At 58.0% G+C, this 12823-nt stretch overlaps 1 protein-coding gene across 3 annotated transcripts in view; it reads right to left on the minus strand.

The window, feature by feature from the left end:
- Positions 1-1717: 1717 nt before the first annotated feature.
- FOXP4 (forkhead box P4) overlaps positions 1718-12823 on the minus strand; it is a 49858-nt gene continuing 38752 nt past the window's right edge. For all 3 annotated transcript variants that reach the window (XM_061362977.1, XM_061362978.1, XM_061362976.1), the window contains 9 exons: positions 10894-10981; positions 8981-9064; positions 7972-8173; positions 7791-7867; positions 7496-7597; positions 3682-3803; positions 3527-3593; positions 3249-3415; positions 1718-3054 (listed from right to left, as the gene is read on the minus strand). In XM_061362977.1, the coding sequence (XP_061218961.1) occupies positions 2910-3054; positions 3249-3415; positions 3527-3593; positions 3682-3803; positions 7496-7597; positions 7791-7867; positions 7972-8173; positions 8981-9064; positions 10894-10981 (1054 nt within the window). In that variant the 3' untranslated portion in view covers positions 1718-2909. The remainder of the gene's footprint in view (positions 3055-3248; positions 3416-3526; positions 3594-3681; positions 3804-7495; positions 7598-7790; positions 7868-7971; positions 8174-8980; positions 9065-10893; positions 10982-12823) is intronic.

A 12823-nucleotide genomic window follows, 5' to 3' on the forward strand; every position in this document is an offset into this window, starting at 1 on the left:
TAATATATATATAGTGCTCTTGGGAGCCAGGGTGGCAGCTAAGGACCTATTGGAATAGGTGGTGAGGAGGGGAAGGCGCCAGGTTGTCCTTGCAGAGCTGGGGCTGAGGCTTGGACCGGTTTGGATCTGGAGGTCCTGGGCGGGGTTTCGGGGTGTCGGTACCTCTGGAAACACTTAAACCTAGAAATCCCCCCCGAGCAGGAGCCGCCGGTGCCGGGTGCGCTCCATGCCAGGACCCCCAGTGCAGAAACCTGCGGGCTGCAGAGCTCATTGGCGTTACATTTGAAGAGCAGGAGGAAGGCGAAGGGAAAGGAGCCAGAAGAGCCAATGAAGGGGAGCAGGTCCTGAACCCCCTTGTCCTGAGGGTGCTGAGGCGCTGGCACAGGGTGCCCAGAGCAGCTGTGGCTGCCCCATCCCTGGCAGTGCTCAAGGCTGGGCTGGATGGGGCTTGGAGCAAGCTGCTCCAGTGGAAGGTGTCCCTGCAGCACCCGCAGCATCAGCCATGCTGCAAAGCCCATTCCATGGAGAGGACAAAGTGCCCCAGTGCAAGGCCGGGTCATTCCCTCTGCAGGGACATTGGGGTGTCCTAGAGCAGCACAAGGGGTGACACCAGGCGCTGGCACAGCCCTAAGAGGCACAAGAGCCCCCATCAGGGAGATGCAAACCGAAGCCCTAAAGCCTTGGATGGAAGCAGGGGATGCCCTGCCGGGGGTGAACATGGACATGGAACCAAGGGCTTCACCCCAACACCCAGGCTGGGCATCCCGCCCCCCCCTTGGTGTGGGGAGAGCAGCAAGGCTGTGCTGCCTCCTCTGCAGCTGTAAACGTGGGAGAAACAACTTAAAATCAAGACTGGTTGAATAAAATCACATTGAAAACACAAAGGGAAAAGCTCCTTCGGGGGGGACGGGGCTGCAAGAGACGGGGTTTGGCTCCTGCCCCCAGCCCAGGCAGGGTCTTTGGTGTCCAATGGAGGGAGGATGAAGCCAGGGGAGGCCGGGGAAAAGGGGAGAACCCCGTTGGCCTGGAGAGCAAACCTCAGAGCAGCGTTCTGGCAGCAGGGAGGCAGGCGGGAGCAGGAAACACGGGTCGAGTGGAGACACCTAGCGAAGGCCGGCACGGAACGGCATGGAACAGCTTGGAACAGCCTGAGCCCCCGTGTGTGGGGCTGGGGAGGGCAGGATTTGCTGGGTTTTAACTCCCATTACAGCCTCACCATGATGGTCCCCCCCACTCCCCCAACCCAGCTCCTTGAGGGTCTCAGCATCCCCTGGAGCAGTACCTGGGTGGCCCAGGGCAACCCAGCCTCACCCATGGGTGCAGTGGGCACGGAGGATGCAAGAAGCAGCATAAAGGATGCTCTGAGGTGCAGGCTTGCACAGGGGACACGTGGCACAGAGCTGAGATGCCCCGGGGGATGTCACAGGGGTGATGCACGGGGACAGACAAGTACCTCCTGAACCAAAGCTGCGTGTGGCACTTGCAACCCAAACCACAGCTCCCAGGGTGCTGCTGCTGCCAGGACCCCAGCACAGTCAACCCAGGGTACTGGGAGGATGGAGCAGTGTTCTGGGAGTGCTCCACGTCCATCACAGCAGACCCCGCTGCGTACCAGTACAGCCAGTGCCAGCCTGGCCGTGGAGGAGGAGAGGAGGAGCCCAGCAGCTGGGTACCCGCATCACCACCACCGAAAGAAAGAGCAGGGAGAAGAGGGGTGTTTGGTTGTGTTGTTCTCGTTATTATTAATATTTCTTTTCTTTTTGGCATGAATACCATCTGTTCACCTGAACTATGGACCTTCTGTCTCTAGAAATCTTTTGGTATCTTCCCATCTGGACGCACACAAAAGGATAACGAAAGGACAAGATGAAAGCGGGAGCCCCGGAGGCAGCAGGCTCAGCTCAGCGGCCACGGCCAGGTTTGGCCACCCCAGGGGTTCACTGATTCGGCTTTGCCACCAGCAGGATGGTCAAGCTGCAGCCTTGGAGACCCTGCCCTGGCTTTGGAGCAGGGATTGGGCACATAGGGGTCAGGAGCCTCCCCTGAAGCTGAAGTTGGGCCACTGGGAGGGGTGTGACCTGCTGCAGATGACATCAAGAAGGAAGCAGGAGCCGTGTCCTCCCTGCCAGCGCTGGTGGATGGCTGGGGACCGTCATCACTGCTGGTGCCACCAGCTCCCCATCATCGTGGACCAGGGGTTGGGTGGTTTAGGGACCTGCTGGAGGTGGCAAGGCCAAGGGGACACAGGCCCACTAAAACGCCGGTCCTCATCCTTGCGCAGCCGGGAGACAACGGTGCAAGCCTCACTCCCATCCAGACCATGGCAGAGGACTTGCCTCCTGGTTCCGCTGTTTCTTCCCCCAAAGCTGGGTGGAAGCAGCACATGGGCAGGGTCCACAGTCCCTCCTAGTGCAAACCCCACTGGGTGATGGGAGAGATGACAGCGGGTTCCTGCCATCGCCTTCCCTTGCCGGGGCGGTCGCTGGTGGAGGCTCGAGCACCGCAGGGAAGAGGGGACGGAGCTGCCTTCCCTGCACCCACCGTGCACAGGGAAGGAAGGAGGGACCATTTCGGACAGAAACAACCTACCATCCTCGTTCACCACTCACTAACCAAGGGAGATGGGGAGAAAAAGTCCAGCTCTTGGGTTTTTGCTTCTCATGTCGCGGGATGTCCCCCGCGGCAGGGGTCAGTCAGTCACCGGGGCGCAGCGCGGGGCAGTGGGGAGCGTGAGGGATGCGCCGTCAGCAACAGGTTGTTGCACCAAGGAAACCCTTTTGCTCTGTGGAAGTGCCTTTAAAGAACAGGTTAACGCCGAAGGTCACCTTGGGGAGGTGGGAGCCGTCGCTTGGTCTCCGGCCGGGATGGTGGGAAGGGTTTGCCCCTCGGTGGGGAGGAGGAAGGGGTCCTTAGGACAAGTCTTCCACCGGCAGCTCCTCCTCCAGGTCCCTGTCGTCGGGAATCGTCACATTCTGGTTGGTGGTGGCCATCAGCGAGACGGGTCTGGTGTCATCCTCTGCCTCGGCTGGTTCCTCCTTCACGTGCACGGGATGGCTGCGGGGAGAGAAGCCTTCAGCCTCGGGGTGCTGATCCCCCTCGCTCCAATCATCACCTCCCCTGGGGGACAAGAGCCACAGGAGGCAACAACCAGCTCCCGGTGCCCCCTTTGCCACCATCCCCTAGCTCCAAGCCCTCCCAGTAACACCCACCAACAGCATCCCCCATGCCCTGGCCCCGGGTGGGCTGACCTGTACTGCTGCGGGGACAGGCGCGGGCTGTTGCTGCCGTTGCTGTTGACCTGCTCCACGGTGCTGCTCACGTCATCGTGGCCCACGTGCAGCATGGCGCTGGCAGAGCTCGTGTTGATCATGGTGGGGCTGTTGAGCAGCGGGAAGCTGCTCTCTGCCAGCGCAGCCTGCAACAGAGTGGCATCGGCTCAGGTATGGAGGCTGTGAGGCCACATGGGGCTGCAGAGGGAAGGTTTAGTCCCCCCGAAGCCCTACCAGGGACAGGACTGGGTCCTTACCTGGTAACTTGCATTAAGTGCTCCGTAACCGAGTCCTGAAATCATGTTTTTGACTAAAGTCGGACTCCTGCAGGAAGAGAAAGCAGAAGGATGCAGGGATGAGCTCCAGGCCTTGGCAGAGGGGGGGAAGGTGTGAGTGTGGCTCCAGGACCCACCCTGTCATCTTTGGTGGCCTTCGCTTTTGGTACTCGTGCTCATCGACGGTCCACACGGCTCCCTTGACGTTCTCCACGCGCACAAAGCACTTGTGCAGGCTCAGGTTGTGGCGGACGGCGTTCTGCAGGCAGAGCAGGCAGGAGAGCTCAGCGGCACAGCCCTCATCCCGTTGCCCAGACCCCTCCTCTTCATCACCATCCTCCTCCTCACTCAGCCCCTCCGGCTCCCCATGTCCCTGGGCTGTCCCGTCTGCAGCCCAACGCTCTGCAGAGCCACAGAGGGACATGGCCAAGGCTCACCCCATCTGAGCCCCCAGAACCACACGTAGGACACAGCCCTGCCTCATGGACCTTGGTCAGATGCTGAGGATGATGAAGACAGTGTGGGACAAGGGATAAGCGATGCCAGCAAGGACCCAGGGGCAGAGCCGCCCTCTCCGCCGCAGCTCTCTCAGTGATGCTAAGCAAAGCCAGTTAATCTTTCCCTTTCTTTTTTCTTCCCCCACCCTCCCTTTTTGGTCCTTTCCCTCCCTTTCTTCTTTACATCGACCATCTTTACATTTCTAAATGTAAAATAAAGAGACGCACACGTAGGCAGACAGCGCAGCCCCGAGAGATACCAGCTCCCTTTTCCCCTTCCAACTCCCTGCCATTTGCTACTGCCCCTATTTCATTACCAATTTTAATTTGCCTCTAATTAAATCCTGTGTATTTTTCCGACTCACTTGCTAATCCATGAGGGAGGCAGGAGGCTGGAGTGGAATCTCTCCGAGCTATAATTACAAAGGGCCTAATCACGCCGGGGCTCTGCCTTTGAATAAATTTCCTTGCATTAAGGTTCTCGGATTCTCTGCCTTGCAAATGAGAATGACCCCAATTTCAGGAAGTTGGCCTCGGAGGGGGGTTTTTTTTCTATTTCTTTTTTTTTTTATTCCGAGTCCTGATTCGTGATGAGAGACTAATTCGTTCCGCTAAAACATTAACAGCAATTGGAAAGGTCGAACAGGGGCTGGGTAAACAAAGGAGCTGGCCAACACAACAAGGCAAAAGGAGACACAAGGACTGAACCCCCCCACCCCTGGTGCTGGGAAGTGTTGGAGTTCCCAGAAACTCATCACATTGAACCATCACCCCTTCTCCTTTCTGACTTAAGGACAAAACCAAAGCTGAGCTCCTTCCCTCATCCATCCATCCATCCATCCATCCATCCATCCATCCATCCATCCATCCATCCACCCATCCTCCAGCTGCTGCCCTCTGCCTGCTGCCCCAGTATCCCTGGCTATGCTATGGTGCCTGGTGCTGCCACAACAGCCCCAGTGAGAGCAGTTGCACAGGAGCAGGGATGCTCAAGCTCCTGGCTCCTCTTACCATTTGGCATCTCATTTGGCACCATTGGCTCCTCTCACCATTTGGCAAAGCCAGCCTGAAGGGGAACTCTGCAAGCAGCTCCCTGGCTCCTTCCTGGGAAGGAGATTCAGGCGCATCCGTGCTGTTTGATGGGATTTTTTGGGATAACTGGAAACCCCTGCATCACACCAGGAACACGCCGGCCCAGCTCCTCGGGTGATGCTCAGTGGGTGTAGAGCCTGGTGCCATTACCCAGAGGGATGCGCTCCATCTGGGCCATGGGACTGAAGCATCCCTGGTCCCCACACCCCATACTGGCATCACCCATTGAGGAGGGTCCAGCTGCTCTCAATAAGGATGAGCCCAGGCCCCAATTCTACCCTTGCTTCCCATGCCTGGGGGTCTGAAGCCCAACCAGGGCTGGGTCCTCTTGCTGCCCTTGAACCCCTGTCCCCTGCTGAGCAAACACAGGAATTCCTCCCGGATCCTGCCCATGCTCCCCTTCCTCCTTCCTGTGCACGCAGGGGACTCCTCGTCCAAACAAAGCCCTGATTAAAGGCAAAAAGCATGGCAAAGCTGAAACCTTTCCTGCACATGGAGGCACACGTCCCCCCTGTCCCCACAGTGACATCCCCTGCTCGGGGGCATCAGTGGGTATGTGCTCACAAAGGCAAAAGTGTAATAAATCCTGGCACTGGGCAGGATGTGATTGAGCCTCACCAGAGCCTGGGATGCCCCATCCCTGGTGCTGGGTGTCAAGCAGGGACCTGGTCCCAGGACATGGAAGAGATGCTGGGTGAGATCCCCAACATGGGAATCCTCCCCCCGGTGATGGCAGCGGGTCCCCTGCCTCATCCTAACGTGGTTTTTCTGTTTTGACAGAGTATTTGCTCAGTGCCAGACCTGGCTGCTCTGTTTGCTTCTCATCTGTCTTTGCTAATGATGTTTGCTCTACATCCCCGGCCCTGCTCCCTGTGCCGTGCTGGGGGTCTCTCCCACAGTGGGGATGGGGTACCCAGCACCCCTGCCCCATCCCAGGGGAAGCTACAGAGACAAGGAGAAGGCACAGCAGGAACGGGGGTTCTCCAATGAGTGGAAATACAGCATTTTTTCCTCCTCCTTCAAAAGAGGCCCAGCCTTGGACGCTGAGGGTTGTGAAGGGAAGCATCCCCCTGCAGCTCTTTCTAATCCCCTTCTGGTCATGGAACAGATAAAGAGTAGCAACAAGGGAACTAGAAGGGCTGGGGGTGCCCTTCTCTAAGACATCAATTCTGCCCTTGGGGAACAAGGGGTGTGAGGAGCCCCAAAGGAAAGAAAAAACCCCAAATATTTATTCCTTTCAGCCAGTAAAAGGGCAGGAAAAAGGCATCTTCAGCTGCCACTATCTCACTGCACAGATGGGGAAACCGAGGCACGGAACAGGTAAAGTGCTGCCATGGACACTCCCCGCTCTGCACTGGATGGTGAGGCACTGGAGCTGCTCCAGGCTCCCTGTCCCAGTGCTCCCCATTAGCTTCCAACCCTGGGGATGTCCCCATGGGCTGAGGCCAGCCCAGGGATGTGCCCAGGGATGCACTGCCAGCCTGCAGTGCTGCACGAGTTCCATGAGGGGGACCCCAGACTGATGCCGGGCCACGGCCAGCACCAAGAATGACCCCGGCACCTCTGACCACCCTGCTCCTTCCCACCGCTACCCTTGGGATGCTCAGGATGGGCCATGCTCAAGCCAGGGGCCACTCAAAGCACTTTGGAGCCAAAGCAACCGGTATTCAGCCAAAGTTTGCTGTGAGAAGCAAACCCCTGCTGCAGGCAGCTCCGGACACACGGGGGCTCCAGAAGAACCGATTCCTCCTTAACCCTTTCAAAAGGCACCACCTCGCTTGCCCCTCGCTCCTGATTTCATTAAGGGTTGGTTTCCCTCTGCCATTCTTGCAGGAGGAAGCCGTGGCTCCGTAAATACACGCAGCAGGAAACAACAAATAAATCTCCTCTGTTAGGGCAATAACTGCTCCTTCTCACCACCCCCCTGCTCTTGGAGATGCGTTTTCTCAGCTATTGATTTCTATATACCCAAGGGGGGAGCAGCCCCTGCACCCATAAGCTGCCCCTCGCAGATTGCCCTCATCTGGCTGCAGCACATCCTGCTCTCAGCACACCATCCGACTGGATCATCACCAACCTGAGCTGGTATTTCCAGTGTCTCCCTCTTTTCTCTGCCCTTCTCCTGGTGCTGCAGTGGGTGACTGCACTCCAACCTGGATTTCTACACTACTTTGCCATATCCTACGACACGGACGATGCATCCCCAGGCAAGGGGGATGCATTTCAGAGGGGAATAGTGTGGGTTTTACCCACAAAATCACCAACTGTGCAATGAACTGACCCGCTACCACCGGTGCTCATATAAACCAGAGCATCTCCTGCAGCCCCAGCGGGATGGGGTGAGCCCCAGGGCTGCTCTCACCTTCCAGGTAGCTGTGTTCCTCCGGAAGTAGGCAAACATCCGTGTGAACCAGTTATAGATCTCGTTCAGCGTTAGCTGCCTGTCGGGGGTCTCCAGGATGGCCTGGGAAGCCAGAGGGGGAAAAAAGAGCATCACTCGCATCGCCTTGGTGCGGTTCAACACCCATCCATGGTGAGGCATGAGGGGGTTCAGCAGGCACTGGGGGCTCTCCAGGCCACAGAAAGGGGGGAAGAGCATTGCCCGAGGCTCCTGCAGGCAGGTTTTGGGATGCAGAGTGAAGCCCAGAGCCACTCACCTGCCTGATGAGCGAGGCGTACGTGAAGGGCGGGCGGACATCGGCGTTCTTGTAAAACTCGTGATTCTGTGCAAGTTCTGGAGGGGGGGACAAGAAACAGGGGGGGCCGGGGGTGAAGGGACCCACTTTGGGACCTGGGGACCGTGTGATGGAGGGGGCTGGGCTGCACCCCAGAGCTCACCTGAAGATATTGGGGTGCAGAACTTCTCCGAGTTTCTCCTGCGGATGGGCCCCACGTTGTGTAAAGTGGAAGAGCTGATGACGGAGGGGCCCTGCCGCAGCGGGGTGATGGGCGCCGTGGCGGAGGTGGGGGGATGAGGTAAGCCATCAGGGAACGTGTCGGAAGTGCTCTTGGAGAGGGTGGCACTGGAGACCAGGTTCAGCTGCACGGACAGGAGGGAGGATGGCGGTTGGGTACCAGTGTGGGGAAGGCAGCGGCAGGGCTGAGCCGCTCGTGCCACAAGGCAAGGGAAGAAGGGCTTGTGGGGGGGACTTGCTGGGCTCAAAACGGGTGGGAGGCAACCATGGAAGAGGATGAACCCATAGGATGGGATGTAACTGTGCAACGAGATGCACCCATGGGGTGGGATGTAACCATGCGACAACATACACCCATGGGATGGGATGTAACCATGCGACGAGATGCACCCATGGGATGGGATGTAACCATGCGACGAGATGCACCCATGGGATGGGATGTAACCATGCGACGAGATGTACCCATGGGATGGGATGCAACCATGCCACAAGATGCACGCATGGGATGGGATGTAACCATGCCACAAGATGCATCCATGGGATGGGATGTAACCATGCCACAAGATGCACCCATAGGATGGGATGTAACCATGCCACAAGATGCATCCATGGGATGGGATGTAACTGTGCGACGAGATGCACCCATGGGATGGGATGTAACCATGCCACAAGATGCACCCATGGGATGGGATGCCTCTACTACATGTTCCAAGCTGGCTGAGCAACACAACATGCTGACATGGGTTGTGTTTCACTCCTGCTTGATGCCTTGCACAAGGGACCAGGCTATGTGTGCGGAGTGTGGTCAGGGCATGCCCATCCCAGGGAGCCCATTGGGGCCACAAAGGGTTGTGGTGAGCATGCACAGGGCAAGGAGAGCACAGCAGCCAGCAGTGAGGAAGGAGAGGGGCAGGAGGGGGACACAGGCTTACAGGCTGGCTGAAAGGCTTTGGCTCTGAAGGTCTCATGTGAAGATGGGCCATCATTGCTTGGAGACGCTCACTCTCCTTTGCCAGCTGCAGGAAGCAAGAAGTAGAAGGGAGATGGTCAGGCAGTGCTGGTGCTCACTACAGAGGTACCCATGGCCTGCATGCAGCTGCCCACCAAGCCCCCAGCATCCTCCATCAGCCCTGCAGGAGTTACCTCCTGCCCCATGTGGAGCCCCTCCAAGAGCCCAGTGAGGCCGTGGCTCTGTGGGGGGCGCTGCAGCACCCATGCTGTGGGACACAAGGGACCCCGCTTCAGCTCCATGTGCGCAATCACTCACAACCACAGCTTCAATGACAGCCCCGTCCCACTGCATCCCTCTCCTCCCTGTGCCCCATGTCCCCATCCCCTTCGCCCTCCTCCAGTCCCTGCTGTCTCCCACTCCCCAGCAGGTCCCTGTCCATGCCCCCATCCCTCCATCCATCCACCCGGACGCACAGCATCGCTCTAATTGCGCGCTCCCCCCCTGTTTACTCCCTGGAGTGTGGAGAAGGGTGAAATATTCACTGTGGCACCAGGGGAGACTTTGAGCCCGGCGGAGGCGATGGGATCTGACACCCGCTCTCCTCCCGTCACCTTCCCTTTCCACCCAGACCCCTCACGCTCAGGGCTCCGCATCCCCACATGCTGCCAGCTCCACCAGCCAAGCCCCCTTCTCAGAGCTGGGACTTGGGCGAGGAAGGAGTTAAAGGCAGGAGCCAGAGCAGAGTTTGCTGCAAGTTTGGAGCAGCTCAGACGCTTTGGTGCTGTCGTGGTGCTCATTAGAGCTGACAGGTCTCCCCTCGTGATGCAGACGCTCTCCGCCGGCACAGCGGGAGCTCCATGCTGAAAACTTTATAATTGGTAGCTCCGGTGGCAGGTTCTCCTCTGTGCACACACAGCTCTCCCCTCGCCCTTCAGCTCTCCCCTCCGCCTCCCTTCTCCCTCCCCTCTTTAAGCCCCAGTAATTGCTTTCAACCTCTCGCTTTAGCGAGGGCTGGAGAGCAGGATGCGATCACGAGGCTTCGCCCAGCGTCGCAGCCCTCCCGCCTGGGAGGGGTTTGCTGCGTGGCCCCTTCTGCAGCCCCTGTTGTTGTAAGGCCAGGCAGGGGCTCCCAGGGCTGCACACATCATGGCCTGTTGCTCCCTAGGGCCAGTATCCCCCACCATGACACACAGCGATGGGCATGAAGTGCTTTGAGCTCCCCACAGCCCCTGGCCAGACACCCAGGCCCCCAGGCACTGGAGTGCCATGGGGGTCCCAGTGAGCAACCCTCTAACAGAGACCCCGCCATGTCCTGCTTTCAGGTCCCAAGATGAAACCCCTCCCTTTCCTCCCATTTCTCCCCTTTCCTATTAACCAAATTCCACACAACACATCAGGGAGTTGGAGATGCTATTTAAAGAACCAGCTTTCCATAAATAGCCCCCTCAAGTTGGCCTCCAAAGACCAAAATAAGTGGCCTGATTTCCAAAGAGCCACGCAGTCCTACGGCTCTTGCTGGGCTGGAGCAGGGTCATGTCCTGCTCCACAGCACCACGGGTTCCAGGTGTCTGGAATGGCATCTCATTGTACTCCCCGGGACACTTTGGGCAGGAAGGATGGGTTATCCCTTCTTCCAGCCCCATCATAATCATGCAGGGGGGGCTGGTATCACAGGGGGAACCAGTCTGAGGGTCCCCCAAGCCTTGATCTCCACCAGGATGTGGCCCAGATCCAGCACGATTCAGGAAGGATGCTTTAATGAGCCCTAGGGTGGCTGGTTAACCCACTACTGTCTCCAACCTCACTAACCCCATCCCACAGAGAGCAGCCACAACACAGTGCAGAAAGGAGATGCTGTCTGAACCCATGTCCTTAGGGCTGGGCAGCACCCACCTGTATTTCCAGCTGCTGTACCACTTGCATCTGGACTCGACACTGGGCCGTGCTTCGGTCATCAAGTGCATGTTCTGTATTGAGGTGTCTGGGGAGGAGAACGCCGGTGTCGATGCCTGCATGTGCCCAATATGCAGCCCCCTCGCTGGGACCACACTTGGGATCAGCCCTGCCCTGAACTCCTGTACCAGCCACGCCAGGCACACTGCAAGGAGCTGCCTGGGATGCTCTGGCACCAGTGCCTGAAGTGTGAAGAGCTGAAAGGAAACCGAGGCACAACGGCCAACCAAAATGGGCTGTGCCTCCTCCTCAAGCCCAGACCGGAGGCTGGTCATGGACAACCAGCCCTGTGGTGCTCAGGAGCAGTCATGGTTGATGGGAAGTCCTTGAGAAGGTGGCTGGCAGGAGGCACCCTGGAGGACCTGAGCAGCAGGTTCCCAAGACAAAGGTGGCATTATGGAGGTTTACTTACACCCTCTAAGGAAAGCCCTGAAGGCAGAAAGTGACATTTCCAGGGTGCTCCTCATCCTACCGCTTTCATGCCCTATGTTTATAAGGTGCTTTATGAAGCACAAGGACCTTTGGACCCCGTCACCCTCCTTCTTTCTGAGGGGAAGGGCTCCTGGGAGTGGTGACAGGGCCACTGCTACAGAGCCAGGGACATCCTTGTGGGGGTCCTCAGCCCCCAGACCCAGCACACTGGCAGCCTAGGAACGCATCCAGTCCTGACAACATCACATGGCTGGGCCTTGTCCTTGCTGGGGTGGGTGCAAACCCAGAGGGTCCTCACTGAGAGGAGTGGGACAGGTCAGAGAGGGGATGATGGGTGCAAGGGCAAACTGTACCTGGGACCCACTGCTGGGAAACACAAAGGTGTCCCAGGGCCAATGCTCTCCAGCACCAAAACTGAGCTATTTCTGCTGAGGCATCGCAGGAGAAGGTGCCTCAGGAGGATCCGGATGTGGAAGATGGAGGAGTTTCACCCGGCTGCTTGTGAGACTTCCAGCCCCAACTTGCAAAAACAGGTCAGGTAACTGGGACTGTGTGAGCAAACCCCAGCAGTGTCAGCCCTGCACCGCTCCTCAAACAGACTGAGGGCATGGCTGCTTCTCCAGGGAAGAAGCTATTGAGAACCTAAGCTTGTGTTGAGCAGGAACAAGGGAGATGCATCCCACCAAGTCTCATCACTGCTTAAAGGATCTGCTGCCCCTCTCTACCCCAGTGCTGACGTTTCCAAGCTACTCCATGGAGGGCATGCTCAGAACAGGCTCAAAGCCAGTGCCTGGACTCAAAGCAAGGTCCACACTGCAGCTGGGCTCAGCCTTTGGGATGTGGGAGTCTTCCATCTGTCTGTCTCACACCCCAGCATGCACTCACGTTGGACAGACATGGTGCACTAGTGCTGGCAGGGATGCTGCCCCTTGGGCTTCCCCCTGAAGCTCTAGGTGTGCTTAGGGGACAGAGGACTCATAGCAAGGCTCTGCTGGCACCACCATCCAGCCCTGGCAATCCCTTGCCAAGCTCAGCTTCCAAACCAGAGCTTGCTCATCTGCCCTGTGCCATGTAAACATGTTTGGAGATGCCTTATCTAGGTTCACCCCATGAGTCAGAGGAAGGAAGGAAGACACAGGAGTCTGACTCACTCACTCCATCGCCACCAAGCAACACTCCCCCGGTGTGCTTTCCCTCTTCCTGTGCAAAGCCTCTGCCCAGCTCCTTCCCTGGGAATGAGGAGGCCAGGGAATGGCCCCATTGGAGCCAGCTCTGAGTGTGCAGCAGCAGACAGGATCAGTCTATACCAACCCAAACCCTTACGGATGCAGAGCGAAGCGCACACTGGTGCATCTTGGCCACTGAGCAGCCAGCCAGAGAGAAGGAGGGGGGGAAGGAGGAAGCAAGCCCGTCAGTTCCTTCTGATGTCTTTGCTAAA

The sequence above is a fragment of the Neopsephotus bourkii genome, unplaced genomic scaffold (genome assembly GCF_033783945.1).
Source record: "Neopsephotus bourkii isolate Nb327-2 ecotype Australia unplaced genomic scaffold, CSIRO-AGI_Nbou_v1 NB_1139, whole genome shotgun sequence".
Lineage (NCBI taxonomy): Eukaryota > Metazoa > Chordata > Aves > Psittaciformes > Psittacidae > Neopsephotus > Neopsephotus bourkii.